Genomic DNA, 19926 nt, shown 5'->3' with positions numbered 1-19926 from the left:
ATGAAGAAAGATATATCTGTACATATATAATCTTGTTCAACAAAGATCTTCTCTTTGGAGATACAAACTCATGAATAGGCCTAAACTGGCCATACATATGTTCATTTATTATGGGTAGATTTCCCATTTTACAAACAAACCTCTTATTTATGGGAAGAGGTTCAGGGTTTCAGAATGTCTTTAGTACATATTTCCTGATACTGGGGCAAGGGAATGGGGCAGAATTCCCCTACTATCCATAAGATTACATCCACTTGAAGCTGCAGGGCATTCTGGAGGGGTACTCTTCTACTCCAGAGTTAAATAGATATAAAGACAATGCATAAAGGATAATCCCCTGGCAACCATATATGCTCTCTGATCTTATCAAACTATAATTTGCTTACTGTTCCTCAAATAAAATGTTCTAATTCCTATCTCTTTACCAATCCCTGCAACATCCTCCTTTTTTTCCTCCCAGTTTAATCTGGAATCCTATATAAGCTTCTATCCAAATACTACCATTTCAAGGGCCAGGCGAAGCACCATCTTGCCACTCATGGACAAAGTCCTCCCTGACTATTCTACCCTACTGTAATCTAGGTTCTGATCCTCTCTAGCCTTTATCAAGCATTTGGATCTAATGCTGCCTAATACCATTAAACTAGCTTTTCATAAGCTTTTTTTTTTTTTTTTCGGTATACGGGCCTCTCACTGTAGTGGCCTCTCCCGTTGCGGAGCACAGGCTCCGCAGCCATGGCTCACGGGCCCAGCCGCTCCGCGGCACGTGGGATCTTCCCGGACCGGGGCACGAACCCGTGTACCCCTGCATTGGCAGGCGGACTCTCAACCACTGCGCCACCAGGGAAGCCCTTTTCATAAGCTTTTGACAGTATCTTCCAATTAGACTGTAAGCTCCTTAAAGGCAGATTCCTATATTCTGTTTTCCCTATATTCCATATGCACCTACATAGTAGATGCTCTACATATCTTGGTTTTGAAAAGTAACATGGTCAATCCAAACGTGACCCAATATGCATAGTGTTCTTTACAGATTTTTCTACAACCAATCTATGGTCTTGTATAAACATGGATTTTCTACTACCTGATAATTTTTTTTTTTTTTTAGTTTTTGGTTATCAGGACTCGTCAGCTGACTCTGTGTCCCAGCCACAGGACTGTAGTTGTTCATCCTGAGGGAATTCCACTTCAATGTCATAAACAAAATTTGGATCATCCTTCTTCTTCTGATTTTTCTCAAAAAGTTCATCCATGATGCTCTTCCTTTTGGCAAGTTCCTTGTCATCTAGTTTGTTCAGGTCTTCCTCAGGATCAATGGTTGTTTCCTGCTGAATTTGTTCCATTGTTTCTGCCAAACTCTGCCCCCACAAGTAACCTCGTAAAAAACTGAATAACTTCTCTAGTTGCTTCAGGGATACCTGTTCCAGGTAACCCTTGTGTCGTGGATTATTCTTTAATTGTTCAGCAGCTCTGCTGCAATCTAGGAGAGAAACAAAACTATTATACCACACGCAACAGCACAGACTATTAAGGTACCACAAGTTACTGAAACCATTACCTGTCATTATAGTCAAGTAGCTAACTGGCTTTTGGGAATGAACTATTTTACAGAACTATTTCTTTATATACGGCTTTGAGTGTGATGGGGGAAGGAGGGATATATTTTTTATTTCTGTAACTTAAAATCACTTTGAGGAGATGTTAAATACTTTCAACTGGAGAAAACATCTGAGAAGAAAAAGTAGTATTACAGCTTTAGATATTAGTACTCGTACCAAGAAAATATCAAGATTACAAATAAAAAACACATTTGGAGGGAGAGAAGGGAATTAATATTACTGAATAATGTTATCTCATTTAACCCACACTGCAGATCTCAAAGGGTGGGATTATCAATTTCCTTTTACAGATTAGGAAACTGATGCTCACTAAGATTAAGTAATTTAGCCAAGATTTCACAACTACCCTGACAGTCATGACTTGAACCTTGGTCGGTCTAACTCTGAAGGCCATGTCATTCCATTACATGAGACTCAAATCGTTCTTATAAACTGACTCAGTGAATATTTAAGGTAGGAGGCAAGATAAAACATAAGATACCTGAGTACTTTGAGAAGTTTCGGACAGGCATGATGCGCTGGCGACTTTTCCCCTTCATTTCATTCTCATAGATTAAGATAACAGCCGGAGGCTGGAACCTAATTCCACATTTCTTGGCAGTGCACATCATTCTCACATACACTTCACGGTAAATCAGAGGAAATCTGATGAAAATGTGTTAGTCGCATAATGACTTCCTGCTAAAGGGGGAAAAAAATTAAGTGTTGGATAAATCACATTCTCCTCTACTTTTCCTCCCCAGCAGATCTGAATCTACTCCAGTTCTGGAGATGCATAGTCAGCTCAAGCTCCGTATTTCAAGAGCTACCTGGAAAGTTCAGTTTGGCCCCAGGTTATCTTTAGTCTATAGAATCCCTGGTTCATTGAGGGGTGTAGATATTTTCACACATGAACCTAGAAATGCAGTTCAGTTTGGATCTCTTCGTGTACTGTACTCTTAATCAAAGATTGTATATGAACCTCTGAGTCAGCCCAAGAATCAACTTACAGGATCTTTTTTGTTTACCAATTAAACAAGTATGTACAAGCACCCTCTATATCAAGGTACTAAGAGTTTTTTAATCTTACACATTATGTCCTGAGGGGTTCACTAGACCAGACTTCTCTCCTTTGTACTTCCCCAATCATTCTACTCATTGAGTTTTTTGTAACTACTTACTTTATCACTTTTCTTTTCCTTTTATTCTATATGCTCCATGAGGGCAGGCAACATATCCACTGTTCACCACAATATCCCCAGCACAATACCTGGACTGTAGTAGGTATTCCATTGTTTAATTCAATGTGTTAATTGAAGACACAGCCCCTGTACATCCTCTAAGTGTTCACAGTTTAGAAGTCTGATCAAAAAAGGCAGAATCAGCCTCCACATATTTGAGGCAATAAAGCTTACATGGCTTTTATTTCAACTTGTTTATCTCACTACATGACGTTTTTTCAGTTACAAGAAACAGTCGTTTTATTTATTTATTATTTTTTAATCTTTATTGGAGGATAATTGTTTTACAATGTATTAGTTTCTGCTGTATCACAAAGTGAATCAGCTATACGTGTATATATATATCCCCATATCCTCTCCCTCTTGTGTCTCCCTCCCACCCTCCCTATCCCACCCCTCTAGGTGGTCACAAAGCACCAAGCTGATCTCCCTGTGCTATGTGGCTGCTTCCCACTATCCATCCATTTTACATTTGGTAGTGTATATAGGTCAGTGCTATTCTCTCACTTCATCCAGCTTCCCCTTCCCCCGCTGTGTCCTCAAGTCTGTTCTCTATGTCTGCGTCTTTATTCCTGCCCTGCCACTAGGTTCATCAGTACTGTTTTTTAAGATTCCATATATGCGTGTTAGCATACGGTATTTGAAACAACCATTTTAAAGGTTAATACTTTCCATTCCCTCTTCCCCTCTCTGCTCTCAATGCCAAAATATACTTAATTATAGGGACTGCTTTAGATGTGACTATGATATTCTCAGAAAGATTTGCAAATGTCAAAGAACCTGGAGGTAAAGCAGCATAGGGATGACATCTTCATAAATTCAGTTCTGTTAGAGAATCACTAGGAACATGGTTACTTAATACATGTCCATTGTATAAAACTGGGATGGGAGTGGGGAAGGGGGAGGAAGAAACATACAAAATAATCATTCCTGATTCCTTCCAGTCTTTCTAGGCATAGTTTTTTGTTTGTTTGTTTGTGTTTGGTGTTTTTTGGTTTGTTTTTTATCTATAGTATGTTTTTATATCATACATACTGTTTCCTACCTTTTAAATTTTTACAAAATTTTATTTTATTTTATTTATTTTTTTTTTTTTTGTGGTATGCGGGCCTCACTGTTGTGGCCTCTCCCGTTGCGGAGCACAGGCTCCGGACGCGCAGGCTCAGCGGCCATGGCTCACAGGCCCAGCCGCTCTGCGGCATGTGGGATCTTCCCAGACCGGGGCACGAACCCGTGTCCCCTGCATGGGCAGGCGGATTCTCAACCACTGCGCCACCAGGGAAGCCCTACAAAATTTTATTTTATGGAAGTATAGTTGACTCACAATGTTGTGCTAATTTATGCTATACAGCAAAGTGATTCCGTAATAAATATAAATACATATATTCTTTTTCATATGCTTTTCCATTATGGTTTATCACAGGATATTGAATATAGTTCCCTATACTACACAGTAGGACCTTGTTTATCCATTCTATATATGATAGTTTACATCTGCTGATCCCAAACTCCCAATCCATCCCTCTCCTACGACCCCTCCCCCGTGGCAACCACAAGTCCGTTCTCTATGTCTGTGAGTCTGTTTCTGTTTTGTAGATAAGTTCACTTGTGTCATATTTTAGGTTCCACATATAAGTGATATCATATGGTATTTGTCTTTCTCTTTCTGACTTACTTCACATAGTATGATACTCTCTAGGTCCATCATGTAGCTGCAAATGGCATTATTTCATTATTTTTTAAGTCCTGCCTTTTAAATTTAACAACCTATGTAATTTTGCCATTAAGTGTCTTTCTGAAACGCAAATTTTTATGACTGCAAATGTTTTGGCCTATGCATATACTGTAATCTATATTATTCACCCCTTCCTATTGGATGTGAGAATTTTTACTCTTAGGAAATGGATCATACTGTTGGCTAAAAAGTTCGTTTGTTCCATAAGTTGGCTCTAGTAGCGCTTAGTTGTCTTTAACTTCATTTGAAACAGTTTTGTTAGATTGTATTGTGACAGCTGTCATATCAGTGTGCATTAAATTGGTGAATTTTTGTGTAGCCGTTTTAATATAGAAAATAGGGGGGAAAAGCAACATTTTCAGCGTATTATGCTTTATTATTTCAAGAAAGGTAAAAACACAACTGAAACGCAAAAAAAGATTTGTGCAGTGTATGGAGAAGGTGCTATGACTGACTGAACGTGTCAAAACTGGTTTGCCAAGTTTCGTGCTGGAGATTTCTTGCTGGATGATGCTCCACGGTCGGGTACACCAGTTGAAGTTGATAGCCATCAAATCGAGACATTAGTTGAGAACAATCAGCGTTATACCATGCAGGAGGTAGCCGACATGCTCAAAATATCCAAATCAAGCACTGAAAGTCATTTGCACCAGCTTGGTTATGTTTATCGCTTTGATGTTTGGGTTCCACGTAAGTTAAGCGAAAAAAAAACCTTGACCGTATTTCCGAATACGATTCTCTACCGAAACGTAATGAAAACGTTCCATTTTTAAAACAAATTGTGATGGGCGATGAAAAGTGGATACTGTACAATAACGTGGAATGGAAGAGATGGTGGGGCAAGCGAAATGAACCACCACCAACCACGCCAAAGGCCGGTCTTCATCCAAACAAGGTGATGCTGTGTACATGATGGGATTGGAAGGGAATCCTCTATTATGAGCTCCTTCCGCAAAACCAAACGATTAATTCCAACAAGTACTGCTCCCAATTAGACCAACTCAAAGCAGCACTCGACAAAAAGCATCCGGAATTAGTCAACAGAAAACGCATAATCTTCCATCAGGATAACGCAAGACTTTATGTTTCTTTGATGACCAGGAAAAAACTGTTACAGCTTGGCTGGGAAGTTCTGATTCATCCAACTTATTCACCAGACATTGCACCTTCGGATTTCCATTTATTTCGGTCTTTACAAAATTCTCTTAATGGAAAAAATTTCAATTATCTGGAAGACTGTAAAAGGCACCTAGAACAGTTCTTTGCTCAAAAAGATAAAAAGTTTTGGGAAGATGGAATTATTGAGTTGCCTGAAAAGTGGCAGAAAGTAGTGAAACAAAACGGTGAATACGTTGTTCAATAAAGTTCTTGGTAAAAATGAAAAATGAAAAATGTGGGACTTCCCCTGTGGTCCAGTGGGTAAGACCCTGCGCTCCTGATCCTGCATGCATGCCGTAACTAGGAGTCCGCATGTAGCAACTAAGAGCGCCTGCGTGCCTCAGTGAAGACCTGATGCAGCCGAAATAAATAAATATTTTTTTTGAAAAATGTGTCTTTTATTTTTACTTAAAAACCAAGGGAACTTTTTGGCCAACCCAATATATAAAGAACTGTGTTATCAAATTATTGTGCTCTGCCTCTGATCTGATGCCATGATCCCACTCCACCTCTTCTTTCTTCTTTTTTTTTTTAAACAAATACTACTCCCAGTTCACCTTACTAAAATTTGTTCTGTTAGTAAACTTTCTATAAGATCCTACTGAGCACAATACAAATTCCATACACTCAATCGAATGGCTGTATTAATAAATGATATATGCAAGTGATGCTCAATAATGTAGTTTTATGACTACACTCTTTTTAACACTAAACTTTTATTTTTATTAATGTTTGTATTCTGTTTAAAATGTAACATAATTCTATGAGGCTTATAACAAAAAACTGTTGTGCTCCCCCCTTCCCCTCTCCATAGGTAACGAGTTTCAATTCTTTTAAATGTTTCTTCCAAAATTTATCTCCATATTTCTTAACAGCATGCTTATACTGCTATCTTCAGTTTTAGGTAGTATCTTCTGACATCTTTCCTCTTTAAGACATCCATCCTAGAGCCCTCAGTTCTGTTCCAATCTGCATTGGATACTCTCCAGCTCTGCTTACATATTCAATTCATGAAGACAGACGACACATTTACCCAGTACTTGTTCCTAGACATTAATACTTTTCTCCTCAAGGATCAGTGACCTGCATAATCTTGCCAAGCAACCCCACAGCACCTAAAGTGTACGGATTTTGCCATTAGGTAGACGATCCTCTCCCTATCCACGCCCCCACTAGTGCAAGACTGACTTTCTTAACCATAGAGAAGTACAGAAAATGCATTTTCTGCAGGTCAACGTCTAAAATCTCCGTGAGGGGGTGTTTCCACTAACCGTAGCGCACCTAGGAGCACTTGACTTTGAGGCCAGGCACAGCCTGGCGCTGCAGAAAGAGGCGACAGCCACAGCTCCGCAGCCGTGACTGTGGGGTGAATTCCCCGTCAGGAGGCCCGCATCGGCAAATACCTGGAAGTGGAGGTGGACGCCGGGAGCTGGGCTAGGCTGTTCCCCCGACACCGCGCAGGGATCAGAGTCAGGCTGGGGTCCCGCGGAGCGGTCCGCGGTCCCTAGAGCAACTGCTCTGGCACACGTCACGGCGCTTGCGCCGCTCCTCGCTCCGCCCCCGAGAGGGAGTGCGAGGGGAGGGGCGATGAGTGGGCGGGACCGCGGCCTCCTTGACGCCGGAACTTTCGGGGGCCGGGGATGCGGGGAGCAGGGTAACGGCTGGACCGCTGGCGTGCGCGCATTGAGTCTTCCGTCCCGGTCTCTAACTCCGTGACAGCGCGCTCTAGGAGCGGTGTGAGGCGTGTGCAGGTTCCTCCGACCGCATTTTGTCCCCGTGCGCTCTCTTGGGGCGCGCGTTCTCCGGCGTCCTGGCTCCCCCGGACGTGGCCGTCCGGGCGGTTGCCTGGCTACTCCTCTGGGAGGCGGCTGGATTCACCTGCTCGCCGGACATAGCCTTCAACACCACCCCCACCGACGCTGGTAAGGGGAAGGGCGGGGCTTCAGGGGTGAGGGCGGGGTTTAGGGCCGAGAGGGTGGGGAGCTCTCCAGGCTCCCCAGTACTCTCCCTTCCGCGCTTTACAAAGGTACTTCTTGCGACCCTAGAACTGTAGGGTGAGCTGCCGGAGGTTAAAAACAAAGGCCGCAAGCTTCCTGCTACTCCCCTCGCCCCGTCCCCCCTCTTCATTGCTTTGTGGCTGCTCCTGGTTCTCTGGAGAGTCGGGCTTTGTCTTTCTGAGGAGGGACTGGCCGCACTATTACTAAAATATTGTAAAGTACAGCCGTGAAGCGTCTTGGGATGCTTTTGGAATGCGTGTAGCTTCTGACCACTGCGGAGCCAGCAAAGCCTAAGTGCCCTATGAGGTGTGAGAACCCCAATCTAGAATACATAGTGTGTGTTGTCCTCGGGGGACGTGGAAAGGGGAGGAAGACTAATTTCGTTTTACAAACATTTTTGATAATGGACTAGATGGGGCTGGGGTTTCTTTATGACTCAGGGCTGGGCAAGCGAGTTGATTCACTTCTTTGGGCCCGAGTCCGTGTGCAGAAGTGCTGTGCTCTTCCAGCACTGGCATTTTGTGATTAAAAAGAGGTCAGGGCTTCCCTGGTGGCGCAGTGGTTGGGAGTCCGCCTGCTGATGCAGGGGACACGGGTTCGTGCCCCGGTCCGGGAGGATTCCACGTGCCGCGGAGCGGCTGGGCCCGTGAGCCATGGCCGCTGAGCCTGCGCGTCCAGAGCCTGTGCTCCGCAACGGGAGAGGCCACAGCAGTGAGAGGCCCGCGTACTGCAAAAATAAATAAATAAATAAATAAATAAATAAATAAATAAATAAAATAAAAAGAGGTCCATTTTCAGAGCCAGTTCAGGCCGCAATAACCAAGTTAGGTAATATTTAAGAGGAAAAATCTTGAAGGTGCATTCAGATGCAAGAAATTCACTTTGAAAATGGTACCTTTGGGGACTTCCCTGGTGGTCCGGTGGTTAAGAATCCACCTTCCAATGCAGGGGACTTGGGTTGGATCCCTCGTTAGGGAACTAAGATCCCACATGCCCCGGGGCAACTAATCCCCCGTGCTGCAACTACTGAGCCCGTGCACCACAACTAGAGAGAAACCCACGCGACGCGAGGCAAGTTCCTGCATGGCACAACGAAGGTCCCGTGTGCCACAACTAAGACCCGATGCAGCTAAATAAATATTTTTTAAAAATAAAGAAAATGGTACCTTTGCCTTAAAAATCATAAATAATCTAGTATTTGCAATACTGTTTGTAAATTAGCTTTTCTACTATCCCAAGATGAATGAAATTTACTATTCTCTAGTGTATATCCTGATAGACTTTAAGCCTATTAATCTGACCTTTTTTCTAATTAATTTATAGGCAGATATAAACCCTTACCCCCACCTCTATTAAAATTAAACATTAAAGAAATATCTGGATTTATGCAAGAGATATTCTGTAAGTTGCTTGGGAAAAGATGATATGTGCTTCTGCAAAACAATTAAGGATTTCTTTAAATAGCTAGGAGAGTGGAAATGCCTTAGGCTTTAAAAGTTGGGCAGATCTTGTTTCTAATCAGTTACTTACCTAGTTGTGTGACCTAGACAGTAACTGTTTATAAGTCAGAGTTTCCTCCTGTGTACAAATGGCAATAATTTTGCCTGCCTGTTTAGCTAGACTGTGAAAGTTAAAATACATGTGAAAGCCCCAAGTAGAGAATCTGTCATATAGGTATTATTTAATAAATGTTGTCTTTCATACTTTTTTCCTTCCTTCTCTAGTATATTCCAAATGTTTCCATCTCCCTGTCATTTTTTTTTTTTTAATTTTTGGATCTTCTCAGTAATGCATCTAATGGACTTAGCAACATACAGTAGTGTATGGTTTTTCTGTATGTTTGTTTTAATATTCTTCCCACACACTTCCAGCTTTTGAAAATGGAGTAAAATTCCATAGCCTGGGCAGAGTTGGTGGTCATTAGTAGCTGAATTTTTATTGTTTTGGTTTTGCTCCGCAGTATGTGGGATCCTCCCGGACCAGGGCACGACCGTGTCCCCTGCATCGGCAGGCGGATTCTCAACCACTGCGCCACCAGGGAAGCCCTGAATTTTTAACTTTATGAGACTGACACTGAGTAACAGTTTTAATGTCTGAATTCTGCATGGAGTCAGTATAGTGAGATTTCTGGTTATTCTAAGTTTATAAAGGAACCCTTTGAACCTTTCAAAAGCCTCCAGTTTTTGTTGTTTCTTTAAATGTCTCCACAAGGCATGGTGTACCATCCTCTCAGTTTTTACTGTGTGTGGATGGTAGAATATAGAAGTTGCCAGTTTGTATCTGATACTCAGTTTCAGTGAGCTAGGATTAAAATTGAGGTTTCCTGGCTCTTTGCCATTCTGTTGTTTTTGGTGTCCTGGGATCACCTGAATAAAGTAATATAAATAGCAAACACTTATATAGAGTGCTTGCTATATGGTTGACCCTGTTCTAAGTGCTTCTACATATATTAAATTCCCATGACAACTAGTAGAGAGAGAAACTATCTTGCCCAAAGTCACACAGCTGTTAATAGACAGACTGGGGTTTGAAACTAGACAATCTAACTCCAAAGTCAAGACTTTTAACCCCTGTGCTATACTAGAAATAGATTTATGTGTAGCTCAAATTGCTTAAGTTTTAAAAAGTTTTTGTTTTGCTTTTAGGTTGGTTAGATTTTCCAGGCAATTAAAGCCTATTCAAACAATTATTTTCTGATTATTTAAATATTCTTTCATTGAGTGCTTATTTTGTTTAAAAAAATCTTTTCATGCTTGTAGGCGTAAGGGCCACTTGTTCTGAAATTATTTTGAGGCAAGAAGTTTTGAAAGATGGTTTCCACAGGTAAGTTGCCCATTGACTTATACTTTATATCAAAATACTTTTTCAATGTAATTTAAAGCAAAAAATCAATAGTTGAAAATTGGATAAACTGAAAAAAAATTACTTGCCTTTTTAAAGTTATAAGTGACATATGTGGTTCATAGTTTGAAATAATGATTAACAGTGGAGAAGAGGAGAAAACAAACATTTATTATTTATTACACCTATCTATTATATATTTATATAGCCAGAAACTATATATACAGTATTCCGTTTAATCTTCACAATGGTTGTAAGATAGATGATACCTTTCTAGTATTTCAGATGAGGGACTAGGGCTCGGGGAATTTAAATAATTACATAGAGGTTAGGGTGGTAGAGCTCTGATTCAAATTTATGACTATCATACTCCAAAGCCACACTCTCAAGTACTAAGATATCATACCCCCCTAAATCACTATTTCTAATTTACAAGACTTGGTTCCAAAGACCAAACTATTTCCAAAAAAGAAACTATCCTCAAAAATGAATATTTGCCAGTATTAAAAATATTTAAAAGACTGATAAAATGTTGTGGAAACTGTTCCATAAGAAATTCCCAAACTTTAAAGCTTCTCAAGGTGGTCACTTTGAAATTATTATCAGATTATCAGACTTATAAATTCTGATACATATATTTTTTAAATCCCTTCATTTTATAAGTCACCTTAAACTAAAACAACTCGCTCTCCTCACTCTTCAACGTTAGCCTACAAGTGAATGGCTAGGAGGTGTAGTAGAAAGAACTTGGTTTTTCTGTTTGTTTTTAATTCAGTTAAATTTGGGCTCAAAATGTAGCTCTATTATTTAGTATCTGTGTGGCCTTAGTCAAGTTACTTAAGTCATTGCTACCTTACTGATAAAGGTGGATAATGATAGTATTTCCTTATTAGGGTTGTGATGATTAGATCAGAGAATATATGGAAAGCTCCTTAATGTAGTGCTTGTCACATAGCACATACCCAGGAAATGTTAGCTATTATTATTAATGATGAGATCGGTGATCAATCTGGGCAGTACAGTTTCAAAGGGGAGGTGTGACTATAAAGTATAAAACTGAATTTGGGAGGGAATTCACTTCTGAAAGGAGTTTTTGTCAGAGTTCCAGACCCATTTTAAGCAATATCAGGGTAATTATGCCAATTATATAGCTTCTCTCTTTAACATAATTGGAATGTATTTTCAAGAGGAGTGGGAGATAACTGATTCCAGTAAGGAAGAAAGGAGTAACTGAAGAGACTATTGTGACAACAAAAGTAGCTCTGTCCAATTCTAAATACTGAGATAAAAAGCAGGATATAAAACCAACAGTGAAGAGTGACAGAACCCATAAGAATAGCTTCAGAAACTAGAAATCTCAGAGTTATTTGAAACCTTCAGAAAATGCCAACAATCATTTTTTTAAAAGGCTTTTTTAGTTATGTTTAGAGCACGTATAGTCTTGAGAGGGTAGATGAAGAAATATTAACATATCATAGAAAGTAGAATTTGTTAGCCCCTCTTATTTCTGTCTTCTTGGTCAAGAAGAATTAATCCCACTCTGGAAAGGGCCAAGTGGTTATTGGTAGTAGGAAACTGAAGTGCAGAAAATGTAAGGGAATTAATTACACGAAAGGGCCTTAAAGAATATAAATGAGTTTAGAGTGTCCCCTCTCTGAAGAATTATATCTCATTGCATTAGGAGAACTTGCTTAAACCATTGCTGAACTTCTGTTTATAATCTTCGGATGATCTGGAAGTTACTTAGTTATTGTAGATTCTGGGCAAAATTCTAAGCCAGATTACTAAAACGACGGTTTGTGAATACAGAATAGAAACTGTTGGTTTCTGGGGACTAGCATGAATAAGCTTTATTACAAGCTTATTTCTTTTATAGAGTTACTGGATAGGTGGATCAGAGGAATGCTATAACTATAGTATATCTGATTTTCTGCAAGTCTTTTGATGAAATTTACGTGTTATATTTGAGAAAAAGATGAAGAATGTGAACTGGAAGGTAACACAGGTGAATAACTTCATAAAGATTAACAAATACATCCGAAATGTTTTGGTTAATTGGTTGAATTCATCTTGGAGGGAGGTCCTGAAGAGTCTTTGTCATTTTAAATATATGTGTTTTTTCTTATGATAAGATATTACATGTTCACAAATACATATATAGTATCCAGAAGAAAAGAGATAATAGATATAGTCTACTTTAGAATATATTTAGAAGAATTAAAGCAAAAAATATATATATAGATAGCTGCTCTTGATATTTTATAGAGGCAGAATGAAATAGTGGCTAACAATTTGGGCTCTAGAGTGTAACTACTGGAGTTTGAATCTTAGCTCTTGGCTGAGTTACTTAGTCTCTCTGTGCTTTGCTTTGCTTTCCCTCTTTCTTTTCTTGAAAGAGGGAAAATATTTTTGTTTACTCACATGTATATACACAACTTTTGGATTTAATTGATTTTTGTATTCTGTGATTAGCTTTTATATCACTAGAAATGATATTTTGGGGCAAAAATAGAATATAACAATGCCACAGAAACTATTCAGAATTCTTTCAGTGAATGCAAATTATTAGGAACATAAACTGCTATATGTAAAATTACCTCAGACTACTTTAAAGAATAAAAGCAAAAAATATCTATAGAGATAGCTGCTCTTGATATTTAATTCTTGGAATTTCTGCTGTGTTCCTAGAGCAGTGAGTTCATATAAATTTATTGACTATCTGAGAACCAGAAACTAATATCATACGTAAAGCCTGAAAACATTTCCCCATACTTCTTAATTTCTTTTTTTTTTTTCCGGTACTCGGGCCTCTCGCGTTGTGGAGCACAGGCTCCAGACGCACAGGCTCAGCGGCCATGGCTCACGGGCCTAGCCGCTCCGCGGCATGTGGGATCTTCCCGGACCATGTCGTGAAACCATGTCCCCTGCATCGGCAGGCAGACTCTCAACCACTGCGCCACCAGGGAAGCCCTCCCCATACTTTTTAAGTTGGAGATGACAATTTTTCTATGAAGAGAGTAACATGGGTATTTTACCCTACTGCTTTGTTTTCTTCCAGGTAAAATAGGAATTATAATAGTACTGTTTCATAGTGGTTTTTTTTAAAATTAGTTTATTTTTGACTGCATTGGGTCTTCATTGTTGCGTTGCTGCACGCGAGTTAATTTCTTTAGTTGTGGCGAGCAGGGGCTACTCTTCATTGCGGTGCGCTGGCTTCTAATTGCAGTGGCTTCTCTTGTTGTGAAGCACAGGCCCTAGGCGCGTGGGCTTCAGTAGTTGTGGCACACGGGCTCAGTAGTTGTGGCTCGCGGGCTGTAGAGTGCAGGCTTGGTAGTTGTGGTGCATGGGCTTAGTTGCTCTGCGGCACGTGGGATCTTCCCCCACCAGGGATTGAATCCGTGTCTTCTGCATTGGCAGGTGGATTCTTAACCACTGCACCACCAGGAAAGCCCCCATAGTGTTTTTTTTTTAATAAACTTCATTGAGTTTGACAACTATATACACCCATGTAACCATGTAACCAGTCAAAATACAGAACATTTTCATCATCTCCAAAAAGACTCATGTGCTACTTGCAGTTATTCTTCCTCACCCATACCCACACTCAGCCAATCACTGATCTACTTCTGTTACTAGATAGATTTTCTGGAATTTTATATAAATGAAATCATACAGTATGTACTTTTTGATATCTGGCTTCTTTCACTGAGCATTATGTCAATGAGATTTAACCATGTTCTGTATGGCAGTAATTTGTTCTTTTTGTTGCAGAGTACTGAAATTTGTTTATTCATTCACATATCTATGGCATTGGAGTTGTTCCTAGTTTTGGGCCATGATAAATAAAGCTATAATGAGCAGTTGTGTACAAGTCTTGGTGTGGACATGTTTTCATTAATTTTGGGTAAATATCAATAAACAGAATTGCTGGATATATGATAGATAAATGTTGAACTTTTTAAGAAACTGCCAAACTGTTTTCCAAAGTGGTTATGCTGTTTTACATTCTCATCAGTAATGTATGAGAGTTCTGTTTCTGCCACGTCCTTGCCAGCACTTGATATGGTCAGTCTTTTTAATTTTAGACTTTCTGGTGGATGTGTAGTTGTATCTCATTGTAATTTTAATTTGTATTTCCCTGATGAGTAATGATATTGAGCATCTTTTTGTGTCCTTATTGTCCACTAGTATATCTTCCTTTGTGAAGTGTCTTAGTCTTTTTTTTGGCGGTACGCGGGCCTCTCACTGTTGTGGCCTCTCCCGTTGCGGAGCACAGGCTCCGGATGCTCAGGCTCAGCGGCCATGGCTCACGGGCCCAGCCACTCCGTGGCATGTGGGATCTTCCTGGACCAGGGCACCAACCCGTGTCCCCTGCATCGGCAAGCGGACTCTCAATCACTGTGCCACCAGGGAAGCCCTATTATCGAGTTTTAAGAATTATAATTTTGATAGAGTATAGTTTATCAAATTTTTTCTTTTGTGGTTCATGGTTTTTGTGTTCTGTGTAAGAAATCCTTGTCTATTCCAAGATCATGGAAATTTTCTTTTAGAAGTGTTATATAGCATATGATCCATTTTGAATTAATTTTTTAATACACTGTTAGGTGGGGGTTGAGGTTAATTTTCCATATGGATATCCAGTTGATCCAGCATCATTTGGTGAAAGGACTATTCTTTCCTCATCAAATTACCTTGACACATTTGTTGAAAATTAATTACCTTATATGTGAGGATCTATTTGTGTACTGTATTCAGACTATGGCCTATAGGCCAAATCCTGCTCATTTTGTACCACCCTTGAGCTAAAAATGATTTTTACACTTTTAAAGGTTGTTTAAAAAAAAGGCAAAGAAAAATATTCAACAGAAGCCTTATATGACTCCCAAAGCCTAAATAATTTTACTGTTAGGACCTTTACAGAAAATGTTTGCCAACCCCTGATCTGTATGTTCCGTAATGTACTATTTTGATAATAGATGTAGCTTGATGCTACATCTTCAAATCAGGAAGTCTGAGTCCTTCACCTTTTTTTTTGAATGTTGTTTTGGTTATTCTAGACCCTTTGCATTTTCATATAACTTTTGAAATCAACTTGTAGATTTCTTCAAAAAACCTTCATAGGGCTTCCCTGGTGGCGCAGTGGTTGAGGTTCCGCCTGCCGATGCAGGGGACGCGGGTTCGTGACCCGGTCCAGGAAGTTCCACGTGCTGTGGAGCGGCTGGGCCTGAGAGCCATGGCCACTGAGCCTGTGCTTCTGGAGTCTGTGCTCCGCAACGGGAGAGGCCACAACGATGAGAGGCCCACGTACCACACACACAAAAAAAAAGCTTCATAAAATTTTGGTTGGGATTCTGTTGAAACTCTAGATAAATTTGTACAGAACTGATATGTTAATATTAATGAATGTTCCAATGCATGAGTATAGTATTTTCATTTATTTAGCTTTTATCAGTTTATCTTAACAATATTATAACTTTCAGAGTATAGGTCTTGCATGTATTTTGTTAAATTAACCCCTAAGCATTATCTTTTTGATATATTGCTGGATTTGATTTGCTAATTCTTTGTTAAGGATTTTCATTTCATGTTCTTGAGGGATATTGGTCTTTTCTTTTGATGTGATGCCTTATTCTGGTTTTGGTGTCAGGGCAATGCCAGCCTTGTAGAATAAATTGGGAAATATTTCCTTCTTCTCTGTTTTCTGATTGTGTAGCATTGGCATTTCTTCCTTAAATGTTTAATAGAATTCAACAATAAACCCATCTAGGCCTGGGACTTCCCTGGTGGTCCAGCAGTTAAGACTCCATGCTCCCAATGCAGGGAGCCTGGGTTTGATCCCTGGTCTGGGAACTAGATCTCACACGCCACGACAAAGATCCCGCTCGAAGATCCCACAGGCTGAGACTAAGACCTGGTGCAGCCAAATAAATAAATAAATAAATATTTTTTTAAAAAACAAAAAAACAAACATCTAGGCCTGAGGTTTTCTATTTGGGAAGGCTTTAAATATTTTTATTACAAATTGAAGATATGGAGCATTCAGATATTTTATTTCTTTTATCAGTTTTAGTGATTTTTTTTCTTTCCAGGAATTTGTCTATTTTATTTAAGTTTAATTTATTGGAATAAAATTATTCAAATATTCCCTTATTGTCCTCTTAGTATGTAGAGGTTGTGTAGTAATGTTCCCTCTTTCATTCTGGTAATTTGTGCTTTTTTTTTTTCTTTCATGATCAGTCTAGAGATTTACCAATGTTATTGATCTCTGCAAAGGAAATATTTCATTGATTTTTCTCTATTATTTGTCTACTTTCTCTTTCATTAATGTCTGCGCTTTATTATCTCCTTCCTTTTTACTTTAAGTTTAATTTCCTCTTCCTTTTTTGTTGTTTAATATGGCAGTTTAGGTTATTGATTTTTAGACCTTTTCCCCCCTAATATAAGTATCTTTGCATTTAAAAGGATAAATTTCTATGCATGGATAAAGAAGATGTGGTATATATATATATATATATATATATATATATATATATACACACAATGGAATACTACTCAGCTGTAAAAAAAGGACAAATTTTTGCCATTTGCAGCAAAATGCATGGACTTAGAGGGCATTATGCTAAGTGAAATAAGTCAGAAGAGAAAGACAAATACGGTATGATATCACTTATATATATGGAATCTAAAAATACAACAAACTAGTGAATGTAACAAAAAATAAGCAAACTCACACATATAGAGAACAAACTAGTGGTTACCAGTGGGGACGGGCAACATACGGGTAGGGGAGTAAGAGGTACAAACTATTAGGTATAAAATAAGCTACAGCAGTATATTGTACAACATGGGGAATATAGCCAGTATTTTATAGTAACTATAAATGGAGTATAACCTTTAAAAATTGTGAATCACTCTATTATATACATGTAACCTACGTAATATTGTATAGCAACTATACTTCAATAAGAAATGAATAAACAAAAAGTATAAATTTCCTTCTAAGCAGAGGTTTAGTTATATCCTACAAATTTTCTTTAATTTTATTATTTTTTAATGATTTTTTAATTGGAGTATGGCTGCTTTACAATATTGTGTTACTTTATAGTGTACAGCAAAGTGAATCAGCTATACATATACATATATCCCCTCTTTTTTTGGATTTCCTTCTCATTTAGGTCACCACAGAGTATTGAGTAGAGTTCCCTGTGCTATACAGTAGATTCTCATTAGTTATCTATTTTATACATAGTATCAATAGTGTATATCTGTCAATCCCAATCTCCCAATTCATCCCCCCTCCCTTTCCCCCTTGGTATCCATAGGTATGTCCACTACATCTGTTTCTGTATTTCTGCTATCCTACAAATTTTGACATATTTGTTTTCATTTGTTTTTTTAAAGATAAGTTGACTATATGTGTGTAGGTCTATTTCTGGGCTCTCTATTCTGTTCCATTGATCTATTTTCTATTCTTTCACTGGTACCACACTGTTTGGATCACTGCAGCTTTTTTAATTTTATTTTTTGGCTGTGCTGCATGACATGTGGGATCTTAGTTCCCCAACCAGGGATCAAACCCATGCCCCCTGCAGTGGAAGTGTGGAGCCCTAACCACTAGACCACCAGGGAATTCCCCTCTTTTCATTTTAATTTAGTTCAGTATATTTTCTAATTTCCTTTTTTATTTCATCTTTGGTGTCAGTCCTTTAGACACAATTGTTTGATTTTAAGGTTTTAGGGGTATTTCCAGAAATCTTTTATTGTTTTTTTTCTTTTTATAATAACCATTTTATTTCAACCTGAGCACCTTAGTATAAAACTAAACACTGGTGAACTGTTTTCCTTACTAATTCTGAATTACTGTAAATGTAGAAGTTGTGCTAACAGTTCAACACTTGAATAGATTAAATCATCTCTGACACATGGTCTATCTCATACCTAAAACAATTAGTGCAATATACTGAACCTATCAAAATAAAATGAATTGGGAAAACAAGGCTGCATTATCGTTTCTAACATATCAGAATATTTAATGTTATACATTACAGGTATATTGTTTATTATGGTTCTAGCCATGTAGGAACAACTGAAGCCCCTTTCTTTCAAACGGGGAGAGAAGAAAAAAATTGTTTTAGTAACTATTCATTTGCATACTTTTTTTAACATCTTTATTAGAGTATAATTGCTTTACAATGGTGTGTCAGTTTCTGCTTTATAACAAAGTGAATCAGTTATACATATACATATGTCCCCATATCTCTTCCCTCTTGCATCTCCCTCCCTCCCACCCTCCCTATCCCACCCCTCTAGGTGGTCACAAAGCACTGAGCTGATCTCCCTGTGCTATGCGGCTGCTTCCCACTAGCTATCCACCCTATGTTTGGTAGTGTATATATGTCCATGCCACTCTCTCACTTTGTCCCAGCTTACCCTTCCCCCTCCCCATATCCTCAAGTCCATTCTCTAGCAGGTCTGTGTCTTTATTCCGTCTTGCCCCTAAGTTCTTCTGACCATTTTCTTTTTTTTTTTTGATTCCATATATATGTGCTAGATTTTTTAGATTCCATATATATGTGTTATTTGTTTTTCTCTTTCTGACTTCACTCTGTATGACAGTCTCTAGGTACATCCACCTCACTACAAATAACTCAGTTTCGTTCCTTTTTATGGCTGAGTACTATTCCATTGTATATATATGCCACATCTTCTTTATCCATTCATCTGTTGATGGACACTTAGGTTGCTTCCATGTCCTGGTTATTGTAAATAGAGCATTTGCATTCTTTTAAGCAACTCTTACATATTACAGCAAAGTCATAAACATATATGTGGAAATTACCATGCATTACCCTACTTACAGCACAGTTGAAGACTAACTCTAAAATAAGTTTGGGGACTTCCCTGGTGGTCCAGTGGTAAAGAATCCACCTTACAATGCAGGGGACATGGGTTCAATCCTTGGTCAGGGAACTAAGATCCCACATGCCACAGGTCAACTAAGCCCACACACCACAACTACTGAGCTCGTGGCCTGGAGCCTGCACGCCACAACTAGAGAAGAGAAAACCCACACACCACAACTAGGGAGAAGCCCATGGCTGAACAGCCTGTGCGCCACAACCAAGACCCGACGCAGCCAAAAATAAATAATAAGTTTGAATGTACATGATGATTGTTAGTGTATTGACTGTATTATGTCCAACGGGGACAAAAGCTCCTTCTCTTCCCCTAAACAACAAAACCTACATAATGACCAGCAGTGATTAAACAGAATCACAGACACCTGGTTTATCTCACTTTTGTTGATAAGGTCACATGTTTGAAGGGAACACTGTTCATCAAGATGCACTTATCAT

At 39.0% G+C, this 19926-nt stretch overlaps 2 protein-coding genes across 8 annotated transcripts in view; one reads left to right on the top strand and one right to left on the bottom strand.

Annotated features, from left to right (window-relative positions):
* Nucleotides 1–857: 857 nt before the first annotated feature.
* CEP19 (centrosomal protein 19) lies at nucleotides 858–7654 on the bottom strand. 4 transcript variants are annotated; one of them, XM_059065254.2, is made up of 3 exons: nucleotides 7004–7654; nucleotides 2101–2300; nucleotides 858–1480 (listed from the first exon to the last, which is right to left on the bottom strand). In XM_059065254.2, the coding sequence occupies exons 2-3, from the start codon at nucleotides 2228–2230 to the stop codon at nucleotides 1119–1121; spliced, it is 492 nt and encodes a 163-aa protein (XP_058921237.1). In that variant the 5' UTR covers nucleotides 2231–2300; nucleotides 7004–7654; the 3' UTR covers nucleotides 858–1118. The 4 variants fall into 4 exon arrangements, with proteins under 4 accessions (XP_058921237.1, XP_066890408.1, XP_058921236.1 ...); XM_067034307.1 differs by having other exon boundaries at nucleotides 7014–7654; XM_059065253.2 differs by having other exon boundaries at nucleotides 7136–7654.
* Nucleotides 7352–19926, top strand: part of PIGX (phosphatidylinositol glycan anchor biosynthesis class X) — a 34515-nt gene continuing 21940 nt past the window's right edge. The window contains exons 1-2 of one of the 4 annotated variants that reach the window (XM_067034308.1): nucleotides 7352–7654; nucleotides 10489–10552. The gene's annotated coding sequence lies outside the window, so the exon portion shown is untranslated. Of the gene's footprint in view, nucleotides 7655–10488; nucleotides 10553–19926 lie in introns of those variants that run through there. The other 3 variants (XM_067034312.1, XM_067034309.1, XM_067034311.1) reach the window with 3 other exon arrangements.

The sequence above is a fragment of the Kogia breviceps genome, chromosome 5, assembly GCF_026419965.1.
Source record: "Kogia breviceps isolate mKogBre1 chromosome 5, mKogBre1 haplotype 1, whole genome shotgun sequence".
Lineage (NCBI taxonomy): Eukaryota > Metazoa > Chordata > Mammalia > Artiodactyla > Physeteridae > Kogia > Kogia breviceps.
Note: the sequence above shows the minus strand (reverse complement) of the source record. Positions and strands in the feature narration are given on the sequence as shown.